Source organism: Acipenser ruthenus, chromosome 21 (genome assembly GCF_902713425.1).
Source record: "Acipenser ruthenus chromosome 21, fAciRut3.2 maternal haplotype, whole genome shotgun sequence".
In the NCBI taxonomy this organism is placed as follows: domain Eukaryota; kingdom Metazoa; phylum Chordata; class Actinopteri; order Acipenseriformes; family Acipenseridae; genus Acipenser; species Acipenser ruthenus.
The window spans coordinates 24,275,111-24,300,744 of NC_081209.1; the positions used below are offsets into that span (position 1 = coordinate 24,275,111).

Consider the following 25,634-nt stretch of genomic DNA (forward strand, 5'->3'; position numbering starts at 1 on the left):
ACTGATCCCTCCGTTCTCTTTCCTCGGAATGACAGGTTACAGTCTAGTGAATTTGCTCTTTAGTTCAGTACTGAGGTTTCAATTACAATATGATGTGTTTACCTACCACTGTATATACTGTATATTATATTGCCAGAACATGCAGGATTTAGTTTTCCTCATTTTGAATTGGGAGCAGGCACAGATAAGCAGCGTCTTGGTTAAAAATCAGCTGGTTAGAAATGTAATATTTCAAAAATAAAAAAGGATGGCTGTATTACATATACCATAAAGTAAAGTATGACCCTTTTCACTGAAAGTATATTAGGTTAATGAAGATGCACAGCGGATTCTTGCCTTTGAAAGATAACTGATGATGATTACAGGTTTAATTGTATGAAAATTAATTTAATTCAGCTTTTCTTGCATGCATCACCGATTCTTAATTAAGATGCAAAAACAGACTTTGTCTTCTTTCAAGAATAATCCTAATTAATACCTTAGCCTTCTTGTGTTCTTTAAGTAACTGACCAGAAGATAAACTTTTTTTAAACTGTTAAATAATATTAATCAGAATTTACATTACAAATAACAATATATCTATTCATAATTTCAAATGTAATTTTCAATGTAAGTGACAGTATACTGAATGATCTTTCATAGTTTAAACCCAAAGGGCTGAGGTATATAATAGAGCTTTTTAGGATTCATATTTGTGTTGGACTAAAATTTGGCAGTCACGCAAACATCAGATTTTCCTAGCTGTACATGTTGTTGAGATTGGAAAATGTCAGTTTTAAATTGCTGTTATATGATTTCCCTTGAAGCTTTGGTTAGCTTCCTTTGTAGGTTTTAGGATTGATATGTATGTTCTGGTTTATTTGCTGCCTTTAGAAGCCCCCATTCATTGAAGATCCCGGATTATCACCACAGCAACCAATTTGGTGGGGCAGGGCAGAGCTGGAGCAGCTGCAAGCTCATCAATGATCAGTGACTGCCAGTGCATGCTTCACAGAGCAATCTAAGGCTGATACATTGGTTTTCTTTCCTGTTAACTTTAGGGCAGTGTGACCGGGTCTTACGTCACTTGCGTGGATAGCCGCTGTTTACAAACTACAGAGAGACAACTGGGGGTGGAGTTGAAACGCCGGCACAGGCACGCAGGATTTATTAACACAAACAGAAATGAAAGTAAAGGTGGTCATGTGACGTTACCAGCCATGGTAACGCACAGAGGACACATACAGCAAGCTGTACAAAAGGCAAAATAAAACACAGTACAAAAACTACAAATAAAAGGTGCCCCAGAGGGCGAGCGCTAGCCTTAAAACGAGGCGTCCCGCTCCAGGAACCCTCTCCTCCCGAGTATACGCCGCTCCCCTCTGGCATGGCGTTGCAGTCGCCGGTTTATTATAAATAAAAAGGTTTTAAACAGACAGAAAACAGGACACGGCACTTTAGGCCAAAATAAATAGACGAACAAAACGATGAAACAGTAAACAGACGAACAGACAAACACACACAGTGAGTTTAAACACTTATTTACGTTACATTACGTTATTTTACTTTCTTTCTCCTCTCCCGTTCTCCACTCACCGAACACACAACCCCGAGTGAGTAAAACGTGCATCTATATATACTGTTGTGCTGGGATTCAATTACTATTTAATTATTCACTTGAATCCCAGAACGTGAATTAATTACGTGTAACCGCGTGCTCACATATTATATACTTTAAATGCACGTGAAGTGATGTGCAATCCCGTGCCTAAATACAACTATACATTTTAAATGACACGTGAAACACAGACCCGTTTATATCCCGTGTACCAATGCCTATACACCAACATTAACACACGCAACATACAACACAGAAATGCACACAGGGGCGGAGCACATTGCCACAGGCAGTCATTCCACTCACCACAGATTGAATCACCTCAACTCATATAACTTCCGTCCTACAGATTGCTCATAAAAAAACAAAAAAAAATAGTAATAAAAAAAACTTTACTCACAGCAATTTCAGCTGTCAGGGCAGATGAATCAGTTCATGATTATTATATTTATGTAAACAACTTCAAGAACATGGTAAAGGCCATGACAGTAAAGGATTTCCTCCAAGGGTAAAGGGGTTGATGAATCAGTAAATCCAGTCAAATCGTGCCGATACATCTTTTTGAATTGCCTTTTTTTATTGCTTTTCTCCCTTAAAACTTTTTAAAATCTGCTACAAAAGTTTCAAATGACATATTTTGTTAGTTTTACAAAGAAAGAAAAAGAAAATGTTTTTTTTTAAATGATTAGTGCCATTGTTAGGCTGGTAGCAAATTAGTATGGACGTTTTCTTGCATCTCTCTGTCTGGTAAACATGAAACTCAGTAAATAGTTAGGATTGCAATAGAATAGTAATTCCATAGTCTACCCCTGAGCAATATTGCAATAGCAGTGCTCTTAATGAAATACAGTGACTGTTCAGATAAACATAGGCTTTGGATTTCTGCTTACATCTCAATTAGTGGGTTTAGACTTTCAAGTCTCAGGTTTATTATAACGTAACCATGGGAGAAGGTGCAGGTTTGGCTCTTGTGAAGCTTCCTCTGCATGCTGCCAATCAGTTGAAATCAATGTTCGTCTTCATCCAAGCACATTAACAATTCATTTGCAAGCCTTTGCATCTATTTATGAAGTAGTCCACTGTGTTTTTTCACAGATACTGCAAAGTCATAAAGTCTTTCATTGAATATTGGATGTCCCACTGTTACATTTTTTAACAGATTTTAAAATGTGTTAATGTGTTAGGCTCTGGGCTGATGAAATGAAAACAAAATACAGTTAATTTAATCGGGATTGATTTGTGCAAACAGACACCTTTCTGTGTATACCCTTTTACAGCAGTTTAATACAGAAGCTCATGGATAAAAATGTACCAACGTAATGCTGAATTATAAACCAATAGCTGGTTACAAGCTGAACAGATACCTCGTTTGTCAACCTTTGTAACCTAATTATTAAGTGACTATGTTCTGGTGGATGAAACTAACTTTAATACAAAGCAATATGACTTTACCCAGATAATGATCTTGCTCTATTGAAGATAACATTGAATTTAACATCTGAATTTATCTGTGTTGTTCCTTGTTTCTTCAAAGTAAAAAAAAAGACAACAAAAACAAGAAAGAAAACAATACACTTAAAAAGAAATAGTTCAAGAAGACTGTTTCTTCTTCTCCTTTGTCAATTGTATTGAAAATAATTATTTGTAGTCAGTGTGAATGTTTTGTGTTTATTGAAATAGGGTGATCAAAGGGCTCCTGGGTGGAAGATGTGACTCTACAGTAGACTAATGAAATCACATCACTGATTGCTGGCACTTCAATTTGTCTACGGGTTCCCTCTGAACATGAATGGAAAATGTCCATTGACTATATTCTGCAGATAAACGTGTCTGCTTGACTTTAAGCAGTGTGAGTAATGCAAGTTAATGACTGCCAGGTTCCTCCAGAGTACGCGCATCAGCACTCTCTCCTGTACACTCTCCTGTACATTTCAGGGAATGAATGGAAACTACCCATATGATTGTGGTGTCAAATCCAAATTAACAGTAGAGTTGGCAATCCATTTATTATTTATAGTATGTTTAGGCCTGCATTTCACAGCATGCACTTGAGTAATTCAAGTTAAGCCCAACTGTAACTAACTGTTGTCTCCTTTTGATGGCATCAGGAACAAAATACATTCTTTGATCACCATGATTGATGCTTTATATCTTTTCTGAGTAAAGTGAGCCCAGAAATACTTAAAACATTGATAGTGTTGTCTGCATGTTTCATTTCAGATGCACTACCGTGGTGGCACAGTCAATATGTTTTGCATTGATGGCCCTATAAAAGACCTTGGAGTATAATATTCTCATCAGTCCTGCAGTGTTTGTCATACTTTAATGCTCACCAAACTATGGCACCAGATGTATCAAACTAGATTGCTTTCAGTTCTGTCGAAAGTGATCATTAAGCTGCCTGTATTGAACTGTGTCAGACAATCGTCTGTCTGCTTCCAGACATATATAGACATATTCCAGACATATATATATATATATATATATATATATATATATATATATATATATATATATATATATATATATATATATATATATATATATATGTATATATAGGTTCTCATACTGTAGGCAACCTGTTTGAATGTGCTTGTTTAGTAATACATTTCCAACATTAAAAAGCTTCAGTCCTAAATTAGAATCTTTTTTTCCAGAGTTTTCCTCTATACTGTATATTTGTACTTAGAAACCTCAAAAAAATGATTAACAAAATCAGTTAATGAATGTGAGTTCAGCTGAATATGTACAGAGTGTTGTATAGCAGTAATTTCAAGTTTATCATACTTGATCAGACATGGAAGATCACAATTCATATATTTAATAACATGGTAACACAGTGGTACAGGCCAGCTCCATGTAATTGCACACATATTCCTCTAGCAGTTATCATGTAGTTACCCAGTTATTACCATGTGCTTCCATGCATATTTATGCCCCGTTATCTAAAGTGCTTCCAAAATGATTAGCTAATACATTTAGAAATATATAGTAATGGTACAATTTCATTTAAACCCTTTCAACATCAAGCATCTTCCCACACAACATCTTCAGCACTGATACACAGCTTTCTTGGAGTTTGTAGGTTAAGCATGGCTGAAGCCCCCCTGGAGTTTTCTAATGGCAAAATCCTGTAGAGATTTAGAAAGGCTTATATGAAGCTTGGAGGTGTCTGAAGATGATGGGTGCTTTGCCATATTTAAAAGGTTTGCTTTTTGTTACGGTGAGCCTTAAACTGAGCTAAGCACATGCATAAAATGAACACATTTTACATAATGTTAAACATACCTTCCACTTCCTTCTAAAAACCTCAGAACAACAAACATCAACTTTTTACTGTGTTTTTTTTTTGTTTGTTTTTTTATATTTAGGTGACACATAACTGATTGCGGTCATCAGTAATTGTTGAGTTGTGATGTCTTTGATTCTTTATCCTCATCATTGTATCATTAGTCTTACAGGAGAGACATTTATCACTGCACTCCAAATATAAGGATGTTCTTTATTTAAAATTATGAATCCCTTGTGTTGAGGGCACAATGGCACTGTGTATTGCTAGGTGATTATAAATCATACTCAGCTCTGTATCAGTCCTCTGTGTTTGCAGTAATTCATTTTATGTGATGGAGGGTGATTGGTAGTCTCAACGCACTTTTGTCCCAGTGGTTTGCTGCATGTAGATTCAACTCTCTAACGAGGATTTAAGGCAAAAGAAAAGCTCAATCTTTTGAATTATTATATTTCCTATTCAATAAATAAACACAGCACTCAATGAATAGTCATAATGTCAAATGCACGCCTCTCTGTGGAATGAAAAGACCACTAATCTCTAGTGATCAAAGAGGACAACTAATCTGAGTAGAGAGTTCTTAAGCACATAGATACCAACAATTCGAAACAAATCCTCTACTGCAGACATGTTTGAAAGCTTTAAAGGTGGAATTGCACAGTTCAGTTTGTATGATTGTGTCTTTAATGGTTGTAAGGGGAGTTATGGTCATTGAGGGGTTCAGCATGGAAGTCTAAGAACCTTATTTGTGGGACCATTTATAGCAATTGTGGTGGATTTATTAGAAATCATCTATAACCTAAAAAAATACATAAATGTGGTTGTTTTAAAGACATTCAAAGCTGACAAGACACGGATAGACTTCATTCTATTTGTGTCTTGCTCATTAGTTTGTTTCCTGATGCATATCCGAATCATAATTCAAACTCTAAATAGCAGTGTTTACAGCTGATGTAGATTCTGGCAGTTGCCGAGGAGACACCAGGAAGATTTATCATTTAAGTGTCTTCATTCAGACCAGGGCCCATCTGTTTCCTTGACAGTTTTTGAAGTTTTTATTACAATTGACCGTTAATTAACCACTATGCATTGTGGTTTCTTTCTCATATAAATATCTAAAGAACAATAATAAACTAAAAATATGTATTACAATTCATTAATAGATATCAGATATGTTTATATTATTATTTGATTTATTATTATTTTTCCTTTAGTAACTGATTGTAATGCTGGTAAAGAAATGAGAATGTGTTGTGTACAGTATAGCAGAGTAAAGATAGGGTGGGATGTCTTTAAGCTAACCAGTCATTTTGTCCAGTATCTCGGCAGTGCAAAACCCTGTGCAATAATAAGAAAGCCACACAATCAGGATGGATTTACATTATCTTGTTCTTGGTATTTAACCTCAATATGGATCCATTGTGCTGGGTGTTTTATGTTACATTTCAATTTCCATGCCATACAAAATAATTCACAACAAATATTTGTTTTAATATATATATAGAGAATATCCCATCAATGTTCATAGATGCAAGAGATTCCAAAGGAGATCCTGTAAAAAATAAAAATAAAATAATACTAATTCCTGCCTGCTGATTATCACAGATTAGCTCTCAACACTGAGCGTTCCGCGTGGTTTTCTTATTGCCTCATACACTTGCCTTTGAATTCCATGACCTTTGTTTGCCCTGAGTTGCAACTTGCTGGAGTCAAATTGAGAGGTCAGTTTAAAATAACCAATAAGGTATTCTTTTTTTTTGTTGTGGTTATGGTCTGCATTAGCCCTCGGAAATCAATTTGTGAAGATAGCTTTATCTTTTATGGTCCTCAAGAGAACTGGTTGACCAATTATTGGATTTCTGATATTAGTTGTGTGGAAGGCAGAAAATGAGTTTACTGTGCTTTGATGACAGGAAAACATAATGTTGTATTATTATTATTATTGTGTAAACTCCAATTACTATTTAAACTCTATTGAAAGTCATTGGATGGATCACTCTTTGGGGGGGCAGTAGTAGAAAAGCTTTCTCTTTTTGGGATAGATTTTTAATCCAAGGTTTCTGGTTATTGTAGTAAAAAAAACTATAAATAAAGAATTATAGGGGAGCTTTTAACGATGGGAAGTGGTGGTTTGAGGTTAATCCAGACCCGAAGCAGTATAGCCCAATCCCATACGTAGTGTAGTTCCACAGTTCCATTCGATAACATACATGTCACAGAGTCCGGCACTTCTATTATTTATTCCACTAGCCCACCCATGTTATGGAAGTAAATCAAGCAAGATCCAAGAGATCCCTTAGGAACATCTACAATCTATAGGAATTGAGGCCAAACCAAGGATAATAACCAAAGCACTACAAACATTTGCATTGTTGACAATAATATTTCTGTCGTTTTGTTTTGAAGTTTGTTTGTGTTACATGAGCATGGAAAATAACAAATTGCTTTTGGAAGAAACAATCTTTTACATTAAGTGTGCTCAGTAATGTAGCTTGAGACATTCAAAGACAATTGTCATTTCGTAAATTGCATGATTTTTTTTTCAACAGACTACCTTTATAAAGGATGGTAAATACTACAGTATCCACACATTATAATACCAGCAGTTAGGCAATTGGCTCTTGTTATTTTCTTATGGAATGACGAATCGCATCTCATTAAATCAAGACAGAGAAAAAAATATCATTGAGGATTGTTGCCTCACCATGGGAATTGATGACACATCAAAACACATCGGGGTGTGAATATTTTAAGCAATTACGAGAATTAAGCTGTCACAATAATAATTATCCTGAACTTTACCTCATATACAGTATATCCCAGGGAATGTAAACGGAGATTGTTGCTATGACATTTTAAAATGGCATTTAAGCGGTGCCTTATTGAGTAATGAATTAAAATCAGTAGAGAAGTGCAGTAGAAACCACAGAGTGTATACATATGTGTGTGTCAGGCAGCTTTTAATATATGCTGTAATTGATAAAGTATTAGTTTGCCTGGCAAACCAATACTTTATCAATGTGGCCCTATGTGTGGTTGCATACCTAAACACTATAAAAAGCCTAAAATCATACAGTTAGAACTACCTTGGATAGTAACCGAACCTTCAAACCTATATACTCTGTTCTAGTAGGAGTACACAGTCCTGTATTTATATTTCTTGAAGTAATGTTATTTTATATTGGGTATGCCACAGTGATAAATTGGTAAGAGATTTTTGTTTTTGTTGTTGAACAAATTATCTTGTTATACCGACCTGCATTTTCAATTTGCTGATAAAATGTGTTTCTGTTGTTTCTAATATGCATTTTGTTATACACTAGTCCTTAAATTATTCACCTGTAGACAGAGAAAAGCTCTTTAAATCCTTGTAATTTGTAATCTATCCATGCTGTGACCTTACAACACTTCTGAAGAATTGAGTACAATTTGTTTTTATTACACTGCAAGGACGTAATGCCTTCAGCATGTCTTCGGGGACCTTTCACCCATCTTCATCTTCAAAGCCTGCAACACAATCTTTTAGGGACACTTATTTGCTTCCATAATGAATCTTACAATCTTCCAGGCAAACCAGGGAGTTGAAGAATATATTTTTTTCACATCTTCAAACTAGTTTGCACAGACCTGCCTTTTAATGCTAAAGTCTATACTACATGGTTGATTTGAGTAACTCTGATTATATTTTCACTGAAAGTAGAAACACAGACTGTACAAATATTAAAGAATGTCCACTTTAAAACAAGGCCTTTTGAGACAGCAGTATATGCTACAAATAATTTTAAGTAAGGATTTTTATTTATTATTATTATTATTATTATTATTATTATTATTATTATTATTATTATTATTATTATTTTTATTTCGTATTGCTGTAATGTTTCTAACTGATGTATTATTGTCTGTTGTATTTATGCTACCTCTTGGCCGGTAAATGTCTTTACCTGGTTAAATAAAGGTTTGAATTGAATTGAAGTAAAAGAAAATGCCAAATTAAAAAATTATATATATAAGGGGACAGTTTCCAAACCACTCAGGTAGCTGTCTGCTTAACACTGTTTAATGTTATGAGAAAATACACAGAAAAAAAAGAAAGTATTTGTCTTTGCCTGCTAAATGCCAGAAGTTCTTCGTGAAACTTTTCGAATTTCCAGAACCTTTTGTTCTCATACAGTCAGAAGATGACTATTGAAAACTAGATTATCATCTCATTGGCTCACTGCATTGACCAATAGGGGGTCTGGTGGAGGGACTAGCAGGTGTACCTTGTATTATGATGCATTTTCATTGCCCAGTGTTGCCATGCTCGTTTAGCGTATGAAGAAAAATTAACATCTCAACTGTTCTGACTTTTGAAACTGTTCAGAAAAAAGCAGCAAACATAGAGCCAGGATCACTAGATATTTTACTGTAGGTGGATAAAATACACTTGAGTCTTTACTTATACAGACATGATGGGTGTTTTGAAATGAATGAAATCCCGAAGCAGTCCCAATTACTCCCATCTGGAGACGCGTTGCATTCAAGTCTCTAATAAACTGTGAAGGTGTGCATGTTTGATGTTCCTTGGAGGCTGAGAGGAAATGACAGAGCTCCACTAGGGTTCTTTATAGGGTTTTAACATAAAGGCATGACAAATGAAATTAGATATCAAGGAATTCAACTTGGAAAGATGTTACTAGATGTGTCGAGACATACACTGGCACACTTTACCTATCCTGTATTCACAGGACTAAAAATGAATTAGAGGCCTTTTTAAAGTACCAAGAAATGTCTGCCAATGGTAAGAGTGCTTCACTCATTTTTCCTCTGTGCATTATAGATTGTATTTTTGATGGTACCCTTCTTTTGCCAGATGGTATGCAGTCCATGTATGAAATGTTTTGTTGCGATAACTTAATGACATAATAAACAGGAGTGTGGCGCAGACTTTGTACCTGCAATGCAGCAATCAGCCTCCTTGTGGCACGTGTGGAAGTCACCAGTGGGATTCAGCAGGGTTCGTTTTTTTCACTGTAAATGCAGTCATTTACACTTCAGCTGCAAATGTTCAGCTGTAAAGTTAACTTAAAAATGTTCCCTTTTTCTCTCTTTGTGTCAATTCTGAATAGGTGTTGTGCTGTTTTGGCAGAGCCCAAGACGAAATGAAATACAATTAATATTAAACTAACTCTCCAAAATCCCATTCCCAGTCAAAGGACAGAACCAAGACATTAAACTGAAGTATGGATCTCACTGAAATGTCTTTAGAGATATTTATGTAACCCTGCAGCAAATGCACTGAAAGCAATCATCAGGTTACATTTCAGTTGTTGATATCTGATCTCCACAGGGCTAGAATTGAAGATTCCATTCTGTGTTGATGATGAATGACCTTTAGGTGTTTGTGCCTGTTAATTTTCTCAAATGTCAAGAGGTGTGTTTTTAACAGCTGAAGCGCATTTAAAATGTTTCCTTTAAGTAACAATACAAAATGGATTGATATCTATATGCCCATATGTAACAGCCAAATGTATCTTAACCACTCTACAAAGTGTCAGACTCATTTGGACTAGTAGTTAACCAAAGTTATATCCTATTGCTTTGTCTCACCCACACAGGTCAGAATAAAGTTCTAATACCTGGCGGTTTCTTCTTGAGGATATGTATTTTAATAGAACACCTTGGTATTTTCTATCTTTGTATTGAATGGTACTTACCAGAATTCAGTACATGGTTTTATTGAGCTTTTAACTGTAATATTAACTGCAGTAGTATTCTTTGTTCTTTGTAAGACTTGACCTCTTTATTGAGGTTACAGGTAAAATTATCAATGACAATACTGCAACAGGATACTGCTTTAATGAATGTATCAATCAATAAGTGCTGCTTCTGGTGTGACCCATTAGTGACCATTGCATTGTAAACTAGAAATGCCTTTGGTATATACTTAATTTACATTTTTATTGTTAAAAAAACCCATCAATAGATCAGAACAGTATCAGGAATATTTATGAATAAAACTTTATTTTTGTTCATAGCAAACTACTTTAAAGAACTTAAGAGTGAAAGTTGTGTGAATAGATTTGAACAAAAAATGAGAATGTGCGTCTAACTCTCTCTATAAAAGGTTTCCTAAACCTGCAAATGGGCTTCTAATCAGTCCTTGACAAAACATTCTTTAGAGTAGTGCTTTTAGTTTTGTGAGTGCCTAAATAACTTTGATCACTTTTTGCACGAACCAATATTTTTTTTAATTCTTTTTTTTGTAATAATATGTAATGAGGTGTGGTATGTGTTCCGATACATGGGACGGTTATATTTAAATCAGATGTGAGTAAAACACTGATGGATGTGTAGTATTCATTGTGTCCATGTTAGTTGGATCAGGATGTAAAGATGACCGAGGTGTTCATTTTAGCGTGAAAGTCCTCCACATGAGTCAGATATCCAATTTCCTTTCACATTACTGGCATTAGAGCATACATCAATATGGGCCTTGGCCAGTCACTTCAAAAGCCACTGTTAAAGCTGGCACTTCATTTTGCTGGCTAAAGTGCTTTTAGCTAGCTGGAAATTAGATTGTGTACCAATGCTTTTTTTCATGTTTGTATTCATTTGGACGTTGTCATTGCCTTCAGTTAGTCATATAAGCGTTATTTGTGCATATATATTGTAAATGCTCGTTGAATGCTGAACAGACATGTAATGGTAAGTCTTTTTATACAAATCCTTGCAATAAACTTTTCCAGATGAATATTGATGCTTACCCCAGTAGGGGGTGTGCAGTGGCCATGCTTTGGATCCAGATCTACAGTTTTAATAAAGTAAACTTACTGGAAAGGGAGATTTCCCACCCCTCTTTGTGCCAATTAGTGCTTCTCGTTATACTGATTTTATTTATTTTTTAATATCAAAGAACCATGTTAAAGGATCCTGTTACATAATATAATATTCTATGCCGAGATATAAGATGTATAATTGAGCACATGATAATGAGTGTTCCAAATAAATGCTCAAGAAGATTAGGTTTCCTAGAATATTTGTAAGACAGCCATATACTGTATATGGTCTTAATTTAAATACTGGTCACCACGTAGTACTCCACAAAGAACTGCTTTCAAAACAACTTTAGTTTGCTTGCAATTAACATGTTCTAATTCTTGGTACAATACAGTTCTGTTTTTATTCTTCATGTATGTTGTATTCTTTCTATAGAAAGGCAGCAGATGGTTCAGAATAAATTATACATACATGGCTTAAATAAATGTAATTGTTGTTCTTTTTTTAGCACCATATGGAAAACCAATAAAAATGAACCCAGATCAATAGTTATCAAATATTTCATCAGGTTTATTACTGAAGTCCCCAGCTGGTGGAGAAAATATGTCTTGCCAAAAGAAAATTGCTATGCAAAGATAAAGTGAAACATGGCCCTGGCAACCAGCTTTCCTTACCAAACTGGAGGCTGAGCCTCACACTGTTATCAGTGCTGCAGCCAGTGATGTGCCTCCCTTTCTGAGAGCATCACATGTTTTATCTGAGTAAAAGCTTTCTTTAAGGGCATTTCACTCAATCTGTGAAGCAGGGGGGCTGCTTTCACACAAGAGGGGAAGAGAACAGCTCCAGCCCAATGCAGTGGAGAATGACTATAGAAGCAGTATTGGTTAAGGAAAGAGCAGTCTGTGAAGTAACCACTACCACACATATATCAGGATGCTTTTTGTTTCATGGATGCTGATTGCTGTAGCGTCTAAGTAGTTGCAAAGAGGGGGTTGGGCCCGACTGTCAGTTATCATTGCATTACGGCTTCCAAAAGGCAAAGAAGGGTGAACAGAAAATGAAGAATGGGTTGCTGCTGCTGTTGGAAGTGAAGGCTCGCAACTGTGGCAACGATTTCTTTCTAAGCATGCTGCAAAGTTGTGCGTAGTCATTGAACGCTGCCTAGGAAACGCAGTGGAATTTAGAGGGGGAAAAAAAGATACCATTGCAGACAAGCAGAATCCCTGATTGCACATAACTGAAATCACTAAGAAGCGGCTTCATGGTGTGTTGTACCATTTTCTGGCTGAATGGAGAATGTGGGTTTTCTTATTGTGCTGCTGCATTAAAGGGGAACCCTGCATTGCTCTTTGTTGTTGGTGGGTACATTTTAGTTTCTTTTCATGAGGAATCCCCAAAGCAGGTATGTACCAAATAAGATATTGCTTATTGTTATACAGCAAACTTAGCATCAGTACATCAAAGTATAGATATAGATAGCTTTTTTTTCAATGTGTATATGTTAGCATTAAACACAGTACAGCTCCACTTAATTCTTTATTGTTCTTTTTATATTTGAATATTTAGATTATTAAAATAACATTTCTCTCTCACTCACTCTCATGCATGGATGTGTTTTGATTAAGCTTTCAAAATGAACTGCCTGCAGCTTTGCTTTGAAGGGACAGCTTGGTTATAAGGCTAGAATCTCTTTACAACTGTAGCATGGGGATAAAGAAAGCTGTCTGATTCTGTCAGCTTTCTGTGTTTTCATAACCTATAACCCTTTAGCTACTAGGGCTTACAAAGAGCAAATATCCATAAATTACCGCTTGCCATTATATTAGTGTCTACCTATTTGAAATGTGTATTAGACAGCTGAGAGTTTAATTACTTCCAGTAGTGTAGCATTATAAATGCAGTAGTATAAAGAAAAGTATTAAAAATCATTAAAAAAAAATATGACTGTCTCTGTCTTTCAAAGTATATTTCTGTAAACATATTGCTGTGTTGGGAGTATTTAGTAGTAGTAAAAGCACTTCTGGTCATTTTTATAGTCCGTGGGTGGGGCTCTGCTTTCTGTTGCTTGTCTTGTATCAGGGACTGGAGTACAGTAGTGTGCTACATGCCTGTAATTTTACAGGTCATGGAATATAATACTTTCTTTTGATAATGCTTGTTATACATTTGTGGTAAATCTAGATTTTCAAGCTTATTCCATGAGAAGCCTCAAATATTGCTTTACAGAAACAGCCTAAAAATGATTGGTCTGGTAAAACGGGGAGTCTAGAGTCTCCCTGTACCAGGTACTTACTCCTAGTCAGTGGCAAGCGAAACGGTTGTAGTCCTGTCAGTTTCACTGTCAGCTTATCTCAGTCCCGTCATTCACACTCCTGCATTAGTTCACTCTTGGCTCAGTTTTAGGTTAGATGTAATGATATTTTGTTCAACAGCCAGCCTTAAGAACATGGAGATTTAGGAACACCATGTAGTGTTACAGTGCTTATGATCCTTCCAATTAAATTGCAATCATTTGTACAGTAAATAATGTGGATATCAAGCACTCACTGACTCATGAGACCTTGAAATTAGGTCAGTGTAGATGCAATCCACACTTTCTGTGAACCATGTAAAGATGGCACAGTATATTGCGTAGCAGCTGTTTTCTTGAAACAATCACACCGCAATTTTCAGCCTTCAGTTAAAAGATGCATTTCACTCATTTTCCAAAGATTGACATTACATTGACTAAATAGCAATTGGAAATGTATGCTGGTGACATTGACAGAATCAATAATGTTTTATGTATTCTTGCCTTCAAAATGAGCCTCAGTATCAACCTTGATGTCTGTTTAATTGCACCTTCAATAGTACCGTCACTGCAGTGTCCATACTAAATTATCAGCCCAAACCGTCCTCAGGCAAGAAAATAAATTGTGATGTGTTTAAAGCTCTGTTCTAAAAATAAATGTTACCATTTAGGAATGCGGATTATCTTCCCTCCTATCAGATAAACTCAATATGCAAGAGAGTACACAACATTCTTCAGTTAAAACCATAGCATATTGATGTAGGCATACAGTCGATAAGTTTACTCTATATGTACAATAATATGATTGTATCATATTTCAGCCCCAACACAAAGCTTGGTTATCACGAAATGGGCATTCTATTATACTATCAATATTAAAAGTAATAAAAAGAAATAAAGGCTGTTGTTCAAAGAAAACTATATATCATATGCAACATGACAGCAATAAAAAGCACTGTTCTTTGTTATTTGTGAAGGTAATTATTTCCTAACAATAGAGTGGTAAATTGCCTAGTGGTTCACCTATGTGTTTTTGCTGACTATACAAAAGTTTCTTTAAAATGCTTATTTTTAATTGGTGGAAGTTCCTTTGACAAGCAATAGATCCATTGAGATGCAGTGCTCAGATTTTAGAAGTTAGTGTATGCTCTAATTACAAAACACAAGCCCCAGTTCCCATAGCTGCTGATAATGTAGAATTAGTCTTTTTTCACACATGGTACGAAACTAAATGTTTCGTACAGTAGTCCTGCCACCCAGCCTCCCTACATTAATTGGGATCATCCCACAATCCCTAGGTAAGCCCCATATTAGGTGACCATTCTCCATCATTTTCATCACATTGTTTGGCAAAAGGGAGCCACTTACCCTAGGTTTACTTCTAAACACTGCCCAAAGTAAGTTTTTATTTAAAAATCCAAGCCTTCCACAATATAATAGTAAAACATAAAAAATGATCTTGCACCTGCACAAGTGCTTTCAAGTACAAAACATGTAGATTCCCGCAAGACCAATACACCAGAGCCAGGTCCCTAAGCCCCCGTTCAGAGTGAAGAGAATCTTTGATCACCACTGCAGAGGAGGTCGCACTGTGCTGTATAAACATAGGCTTTGGGTATTTCATTTTATACCTGTCCTGGATTTACTGCCTCACAGAAATGGAATGCAAAATACTTCAAACCTACCCTTAATAGAGTATTCATTTACCTGTCTATTCCTTTTGATTTGTTTGTACTTAAAAAGCAGGGCTATAGGCTATAGTATGTGGCCAAGTTTAACATAATTGCCGTAGGTATTCAGTGGTTTCCTCACATATGACTATTACACCTAAAATGCTCAAAGAAGCTCAATTTAAACATGTTCCTTTAAGCCGCTGCCATAAAAAAAAAACACTTTCTAACTCACTATATGAATTGTTAACGACAGTAATTTGTAGTCAAAGCTCAGCTTACAGCAAATCTATTTTAAGCATGATCACCTTTTGCACTTCCAGGTTTCTGTCAGTAGCAAAATGTGAGCTTCAAAAGATGGCAGTAATAGTCTTTTTCCTCTTAATCGCTCTAATCAAATATCTATTTAGTGTACAGGATTAGTGTAATATAAAACCTGAATTGTTGCATATTGAACACTTATTAACTACTGTAGGGTATCAAAGGAATATATGTATGTATATTTATATTAATTATGTGGAGCACTGGGGGGAGGGCGATTTCTGTTTTTAGCCTTTAAGTCATCTTAGAATCACTGATAGTAACTCACTTTGTACATAGCATTTGTGTGTTTGCATCTGTGGTGGCATCTACTCTAGTCTGAAGAAAGCCAAGTAGGACATGTTGGAGTTTTGCCAAAAGACACCAATTTAAGGCAGATAGTGTTGCCAAAATACATACTGTATCTGAGCCTTACTATCATGCCTGTATGTCGAATGCCCATCCCCATTTTTACACAATGAACTTCAAGTAATTGGAATAAGCTATTTGAGGATTCGTGTGATAAATGAGATGGAGGTCCACTTGAGATCTCAACCCCACAGCAATATTGCATATTGAAGCAATTAAAAACATTCCTGTGCCCCCTGTTGTAGCAAGTCTGCATTTTTAATGAGGTTTCTGTCATTAATGAGCTTGACCATCCTTTTCCTGTACAGTGATAAGCACAGAACATGGCAGAGCTATCAGTCACCACACCAGGAGGAAATAGGAAAAATGTCAAGCTGTGGTTTCCTATTTTTACATATAGAACCATTTTGCTTTAAAGTTTGTATTGTTAAAAGAAAATAGAGAACTTCCCTGTTAGAGAAAATGCTGCCATCGCTAATTGTTATAGAGGGTGTTATTGATTCGTTTCTTTATTAATTTAAGTTTCTCAGAGGCGATACTTAAATATAGATTTCTCTAAGTAATACCTTTAGTGGGTGAACAGTGAGGAAAAACAATTCAGTCCCTTCAAAGTTGCAGGATGTTCATTTTTAATTTATTATTGCTTTAATTTATTTATTTATTTATTTATTATGCCAAATACATGTTTTAAAGGCAACAGTTATGGTTAATTTTTTAGTTTTATAGTTTGAGGTAATGTTTTTGTTTTTGTTTTTGTGTACAGTACTGCATATAAAACATGAACCTGTATAATTAATCTAATCTCTATATTTAATGACAATCTTCCTCCTTTGTAGAACAATGCAGTTAACCATGATGAAAGCAACAGGATTTTACAGTGTCTCTGGTCCTCCATTAGGATTTATAGGCTTTGCTTGCTTGCATAATACAAATTAAGCACAACTTTAACAGCTGCCGCATCTTGCCACTCATCCTTGAATAGTCGAACCATTATCCTGTCTGTGTGTGATAACGGCTGGATTTTCAGAAACCTCAGCCTCTAAAATGTAAACCTTCTCGCACTTCATTTGGAAGAAGTTGACACACACTGCCCTCCATGGTTTCTGCCCTTCTCAAGAGCATCCCATCTTACATACTGAAGCTTTGCAAAGGAATGTTTACAAAGAAACTGGCAAATACTACAAAGAAGAAAGAGAGCAGTCAGAATAAAAAAGAACAAAATTTGACCCCGGCCAATGAGGGACGAAACCCAACATTTTCCACAGCATTCAAAAGCACAGTCCAAAAAATTTCCAAATGTTCATCAGCATGCAACTTATCGACTGAAGAAGAGGAAGGAAAAAAAGATTTTTCACTGTCCCCCACATTTAGTTATAGAGTAGCAATAGCAAATGGACTTAAAAAAAATCTTCTGTTAGCTAACAATAATGAACGTCTGCTTCAAGAGGTCTTATCTATTGACAGCAGCTATTCTGGCTCACTGAGTGAGGAAAAAGTTGTCTGCAGAATCAATGAACAGAAATTTTTAACAATGCCAGTAAGAAAGAACAAAAAAAGCCTGAACAGCCTTGCTCCCTCTGATGGAAGTTCAGAAGGGGAACGCACTCTGACCACACTGCGGCTTGGTGCACTGCGCAAGTTAAGAAAATGGAAAAAAAGCCAAGAATGTGTCTCTTCGGATTCAGAGGTAAGCAACTGGAAGAAGACATTGGGTATTAGGAGCAAGTCTTTGGACAGAGCTGGTCGCCAGCAACAAATGCAGCCAGTGGAGCCTGGTTTTAGCTCCACTGGCTGCATCAGTCAAACCCACGACGTTATGGAAATGATTTTTAAAGAGCTTCAGGGGATAAGTCAGATCGAAACCGAGCTCTCTGAGTTACGAGGGCACGTCAATGCCCTCAAGGATTCTATTGATGAAATATCCAGCAGCGTGGAGGTTGTGCAGAGTGAGATTGAACAATTGCGATCTGGGTTTGTCCAGTCCAGACGAGAAACCAGAGATATACACGACTACATCAAACAAATTAATCATCAAGGAAACAAACTTAGTTTAAGATTTTTAAATGTACCTGAGGACCAGAACGAAAAAGCAGAACATGTAATTTACCACATTTTAAAGGACAAAATGGGTTTTGCAGATGCACGCAAGACTCTTAAGATTGAACTTGCCCATCGCCTGGGACAACAAAGGGAATGTCCCAATGCAAAACCTCGCCCCATCATCGTGTTCTTTGCAAGTCCACAAGAAAGGGATTTAGTTTTAAAGAAATGTTATAAACTGAAGGGCACAGGCATATCTGTCTCAACTGATAGCCTGGCTCATGAAACAAGAGAGAGAAAAGACAGGGGGATGACATCCTCGCAGACATATGAAAGCATGGACATAAAGGTATCAGTCACAGAGAAAGAGGAGCAGGATGACTGGGGCTCCTTAGACAGCGATAAAGAGTTAGAAGACCTAAATAGAAATAAATATGCAACTCTTTCTAAGACTCCATCTAAAAGTAAAACTGACAAAAAAAAAGCAGGTGCAGAGTCCCAAGATAGCAGAGCTCTTGACAGGACTTCTGATGGAAGTACCTATTCACACATGGCACAATATGCTGATGACAGCTGTCAGTCATCTGGATATAAAGGCCAGGATCAGCAAACAAAGCCTTGTTACACTGACATTACCCCTGGATGGCTTTCGCAGAGCGATTACTCAACACCCAAACTTAGTCGTTCAGAATCAGATTGTTCAAAACTGTGCCAATCTTACTCCGAGGATTTCACAGAAAGCCAGTATTTTAGTAGAGCCAATGGATGCTCACTTATGTCATCCTCAGACAGAGAACTGTGGCAGAGAAAGCAGGAATACATGGCCTCATCCTGGTTTGCTAGCCCACCAAGTCCAAATTTAAGTCAGGAAAATCAGCCTTACATAGAACCAAATGAAGCTGAGAACACTGAAACTGTTGACAGTGGTGTCAGCAATGGGCTGGTGTGTATATCAGGGGACAAAAGTCATTATAGTGATTCTCAGCTCTCTTTGCAAGGTGACCTTTCCCCCTGGAAGGACTGGCACCATTTAGAACAGGGTGCAGACTCAGGTCTAGATGCTTCAACCCTGCAAAACTTTGTTCCAGAGGTAGACAGCTCTTTTGATCCCAATCTAACAAATTACACAGAAAGTAGTATGCAATGTCAGGAAGTTGACCATCAGTATGAAGGTGAAAACTACATGACTGTCAGAAGCAACTCTTCAACTTGTCCTGGCTTTGAAAGTGAGACCCAAAGTCAAATGGATGCCCAGAGTGATCCAGATCCAGAATCGTATGCAAGCAGTTTATATCCAAGCCAAACCAGATCTGCTGCTATGTGTCGAAGTCAGAGCGAGATACGAAGTGAAGATGAAGAAGGACCCCCCAGGTCGTGGCATAGCCGACTGAGTATAGACCTCACTGATAAAACATTCAGCTTCCCTAAATTTGGATCTACTCTTCAGCGTGCTAAATCAGCGTTAGAAGTGGTCTGGAACAAAAGCACCCAAAGTATCAGTGCCAATGAGGAAGTTAACACTGCCAGCAACACTACGTTCATGGGCCGCATTAGGACTTTGTCCCAGTCTACTGCTAATGATTCTAGTACAACTATTGATTCTGATGTTTACATTGAGCCTTACTATTACAGGGCAGATGATGAAGAATACAACAAACAATCTGTTGACAATGAAACGGATTATGTTGAAGTTATGGAAAAAGTACTTGCTAAACTGGAAAACAGGACAAATGCAAATGAACCTGATGAACAGTACCAGGTTTATGAAGCTACCAATGAGGTTAATTATGTGTTGGAATATGACTGCAGTTATGATGATGATCAATATGAGGACCAGTATGAGGACCAGTATGAGGACCAGTTTGAGGACCAGTATGAGGACCAGTATGACGACAATGACTTTGCTGGCGACACTCCAGAGTTAGAATCCTTGTTATATGAAGAAGGAACTGAAGAAAAGGAGGATGAAAATCAAAATATCCCAGAGGACCCCGTTGAAATCGAAAAACCCAAAAAGAGAATTCGACCAACCTTTAAAGAAGCTGCTTTAAGGGCATATAGAAAACAAATGACTGAACTGGAAGAACAGCTTCTTGCAGGAGGTACACTCATTTTTGTATGTGTTTGTATTGCTTATAGTCATTCTTAATTTGAAAAAAGCAATATTTACAGATAATAGTTAAACAGACTAAGTGTAAAAAGTTATCAGGATGTTAACACTGAAAAGAAAAATTGCAGATACATAATTTAAAAAGTTGTAGCAACACGTGGGGACGTGTAACACTATATTTTTTCGGACCCCTGCTACTGACTCTTTAAAGCCTGAACTACCCCCAGTTAACAGTGTTTTATAAAATTTGCAGAGAGCTATCAACACATAACTAAACATGGCTTTAACATTTGATGATGATGAAAATATAGAAATACCCTTAGTATATTTCCTGTGCTTTATTTAAAAACTGAACTTTATAAAGAAGTATATATATATATATATATATATATATATATATATAATTTATTTCTTAGCAGACGCCCTTATCCAGGGCGACTTACAAGATATCACATTATTTTTTACATACAATTACCCATTTATACAGTTGGGTTTTTACTGGAGCAATCTAGGTAAAGTACCTTGCTCAAGGGTACAGCAGCAGTGTCCCCACTAGGGATTGAACCCACAACCCTCCGGTCAAGAGTCCAGAGCCCTAACCACTACTCCACACTGCTATATATATATATTGTCATAGCAAAATAATATGAAACCTTCAGGGGAAAAAGGAAAGGGTTGTGAGTTTTAGAAAGAAATAGAAATGTAATTACATTTAGCAATAGTTTTCAATTATAAACAGTCTAGGGAGTTGGTTGAATTGTATTTAAACTGAACAAGGCCCTGGCCTAAAGCTGCTACTGCACTATACATGTCTTAAATGATATCAAGTTTCATGAAGCCAATTGCTTAGATGAAACTATTTTGATAAGCAAACCAAATTGGACAACTACTATATTACAGTGTATCAGTTATCAATGTGCAGTGATAAAATACTTTAGTGAGTGTTTGGTTTTTTTTGTTCTGCCTACTGAATAGAATAAATCTTATCATCAACTTTTGATTGTATTCAAGAAAAGTATATTTGGCTGGATTATAAATGAATTTAGGAATCTCATAAGGATATAACTGCCAGTATTGGTTTTATTAGCTAGGAAGTTTTATAACATGCCATGCAGATTTACTAATAGTCAGAATTTGGGTGGGCCCGTCTGTACCAGTTATTGTAACACATAATCACAGCTATACTTTGCCTGATAGCAGGTCCTTTCTGAAAACAACAGTTAAAAGTTAAGTTGAGGGTTTATGAATCTGTTTATACTTTTCTATTATATTTGCTTACATTGGCACTGATCATAGCCAGACATAGTGCCAACTGAACTGAACCAGCGGAGTACGCCAAGATGCTTTTAGTCAGTAAGAGTATGTTTTGTAATGATCATGTTTGTGAGGTGGCCAGTAGAGTGATCCCCCCTTTTTTTTAAGGAGAATAGAATAATTACTGTATTGTTACATTAAATCCGTAAGATTGCACAGAAGTTGTTTCTGTAAGGTCACATACTGTAGCACACACTGTAATGGTTCATGTGGCACTTTAGTCTGGTTTAGTTTTTGCTTGCCCATGCAAGCATGTAATCTACCCAAATCATTCTCAGCCAGGCATTACTAGATAATCACCCTCTGGGCTATATTGTTTTCATATTATCCATCTCATTGACATGCACTCTGGATATTTTGTTCCTTTTATCTCTGTCTTTTTTAAATGGTTAGTTTTTTCCAGGTTCCCGTACATATGAGTTGTATTTTAAGTTCTCAGCTTTGTTAAGTGTGCTGTTTTATTAGTGTATTTTAATTCTTTCTATATTTAGGTTTTAGATTTAAATTAAGATGTATCCCAACCTAGCTGGACACAACGTAGAGAGTTAGTGTCCACAAGGCATGTTATATTTGGTCTGTTGAACAGTATTAGACTCTAACTAGTCTGTTTTTAGTGGCCGATGTAGTAGGCTTAATTAATAAAAGAAAAGTCATTTTCTTCATTAGCCCTCACTATCACTGACACCCATTTTCTTTTGTTGATATCTTGGTTCTTTGCTCTTTTGCTCTTAATGATGGTAATGGTAATTGCTATGCAGTTATCATTCAGTCCATTTCTACGTTGTCACTGTGGGCACGACGGACGAAATTGAAATGGTGGAAATGACAAATGACTGCTTCCTAACGCAATTTGTCAAGGCACCGACTAGAGGGGAGGCATGCCTTGACTTAGTCTTTTCAAATAATGAAGACAGAATAACTAAAACAGAGGTCAGAGAGCCATTGGCAAACTCAGACCACAACATGGTCTCATTTGAAATATTTTTTAAAACCCCAAAAGTATTGACTAAAGCTAAAGTTTACAATTTTAGAAAAGCAAACTATGAAGGTATGAAACAGAGACTAACAGAAGTAGATTGGAGTAAAATAGAGAAAACATCCACAAAAAAAGGATGGCTGTTTTTTTAAAAATGTAGTACTAGAGGCACAAAACAATTACATCCCAAAAGTAGACAAATCTAAATCTAAAACAAAATGGCCAAAATGGTTTAATAGATCAATTAAAAAAAATATTCAGCGAAAAAAGGCACTTTACAGAGCGTTTAAAAGGGACCAAAAACAAAGTACACAGAAAGAGTACTTGGAACTGCAAACAGAAGACAAAAAGGAAGTTAGAAAGACCAAGAGAGAGATAGAAATTAATATTGCTAAGGGGGCTAAAACCAATTCCAAAATATTTTTCCAATATTATAACAGCAAGAGAACATTCAAAGAGGAGGTTAAATGTCTAAGAGACACAAATGGCAAAATCATAGATGAAGAAAAAAAAATAGCAAATATATTAAATGATTACTTTTCACAGATTTTTACAAAGGAGGACACGGACAACATGCCCCACATGTCATCCTGTTCCTATCCAAATTTAAATAACTTTAGCATAACAGAGGCAGAAGTGTTAAAGGGACTAGGAGCTCTTAAAATAAACAAATCCCCTGGGCCAGATGAGATCCTCCCAATAGAACTCAAAGAAATGAAAGAAGTTATTTACAAACCGCTAACCAAGATCATGCAACAGTCTCTTGACACAGGGGTTGTACCGACAGACTGGAAAAAAGCAAACGTAATACCGATCCACAAAAAGGGAGACAAAACCGAACCAGGTAACTACAGACCAATAAGCCTGACTTCTATTATGTGTAAACTTATGGAAACTATAATAAGATCCAAAATGGAAAATTACCTATATGGTAACAATATCCTGGGAGACAGCCAGCATGGTTTTAGGAAAGGGAGATCGTGTCTAACTAACCTACTTGACTTTTTTGAGGATGCAACATTGAAAATGGATAACTGCAAAGCATACGACATGGTCTATTTAGATTTCCAGAAAGCTTTTGACAAAGTCCCGCATAAAAGATTAATTCTCAAACTGAACGCAGTAGGGATTCAAGGAAATGAATGCACATGGATTAGGGAGTGGTTAACAGGTAGAAAACAGAAAGTACTGATTAAAGGAGAAACCTCAAAATGGAGTGAGGTAACCAGTGGTGTACCACAGGGATCAGTATTAGGTCCTCTGCTATTCCTAATCTCCATTAATGATTTAGATTCTGGTATAGTAAGCAAACTCGTGAAATTTGCAGACGACACAAAAATAGGAGGAGTGGCAAACACTGTTGAAGCAGCAAAGGTCATTCAAAATGATCTAGACAGCATTCAGAATTGGGCAGATACATGGCAAATGAAATTTAATAGAGAAAAGTGTAAAATATTGCATGCGGGCAATAAAAATGTGCATTATAAATATCATATGGGAGATAGTGAAATTGAAGAAGGGAACTATGAAAAAGACCTAGGAGTTTATGTTGACTCAGAAATGTCTTCATCTAGACAATGTGGGGAAGCTATAAAAAAGGCTAACAAGATGCTTGGTTATATTGTGAGAAGTGTTGAATTTAAATCAAGGGAAGTAATATTAAAACTCTACAATGCATTAGTAAGACCTCACCTAGAATATTGTGTTCAGTTCTGGTCACCTCATTACAAAAAGGATATTGCTGCTCTAGAAAGAGTGCAAAGAAGAGCAACTAGAATTATCCCGGGTTTAAAAGGCATGTTGTATGCAGACAGGCTAAAAGAATTGAATCTATTCAGTCTTGAACAAAGAAGACTATGCGGCGAACTGATTCAAACATTCAAAATCCTAAAAGGTATAGACAATGTCAACCCAGGGGACTACTTTGACATGAAAAAAGAAACAAGGACTAGGGGTCACAAATGGAGATTAGATAAAGGGGCATTCAGAACAGAAAATAGGAGGCACTTTTTTACACAGAGAATTGTGAGGGTCTGGAACCAACTCCCCAGTAATGTTGTTGAAGCTGACACCCTGGGATCCTTCAAGAAGCTGCTTGATGAGATTCTGGGATCAATAAGCTACTAACAACCAAACGAGCAAGATGGGCTGAATGGCCTCCTCTCGTTTGTAAACTTTCTTATGTTCTTATGTTCTTATGTTCTTATGTTCTGATTCATCCTATTATTCATCCTTTTATGTTACCTTCTATCGACCAGCCTTAATAAAACAATGCAATTCTTCTACTAGTAATTGTTGGAGATCAATTGCTACTATAAAACACATATCTCGATAGTAATCGTATTCTACCAATGGAGTGGTTTGGTCAATTCTGTGGTGTGCGCACTGATAACTAGAACAAATCCTATATTGTTTTACTATGGATCTAAATGAAATGCCCCCGCTTTACATTGTCCTATTAGATTTGCAGCGTAAGGTATCTCTGTAATAGAGAAAATTAGATTTGCATTGGAAAGCCATAGTGTCCAGATGGACTGAGACATATGGGTGATATGTATCTGTGTTGAGGATGGAAAGAAACTTCAAATTGATTTTTGGTTAGCACTGGTTCTCAAATAAATCAACATGCCATCTCGGTGGGTGTTATCACAACCAATATCACATCTCAATGACGTCCTGTTTTCCTAGGCTTATTTCTGGATCCTCTGGAACATTGTAGAGAGCCTTGAGAACATGATTGTATTAAAGATTCTATAGAAATGCAAGTTTATAATAGTCTTTTTTTGATGAAAACCAGGGCTGGTTAACTTATACCATAATAAGATTGTGAATGCTTCTATAAAAGGTTCCCAAATTACATTCAGTCTCTGGTTTCCTGCCGAATGCTGGTATAATAATAGATTGTGATTAATACACT

The 25,634-nt window shown here is 36.4% G+C and overlaps 1 protein-coding gene across 1 annotated transcript in view; it reads left to right on the top strand.

Moving 5' to 3' along the window:
* The first annotated feature begins 17,368 nt into the window (after positions 1-17,368).
* LOC131699131 (protein unc-13 homolog C-like) overlaps positions 17,369-25,634 on the top strand; it is a 92,091-nt gene continuing 83,825 nt past the window's right edge. Inside the window, exon 1 of the mRNA XM_058995165.1 lies at positions 17,369-20,419. Coding sequence (XP_058851148.1) covers positions 17,374-20,419 — 3,046 coding nt within the window. The 5' untranslated portion in view covers positions 17,369-17,373. The remainder of the gene's footprint in view (positions 20,420-25,634) is intronic.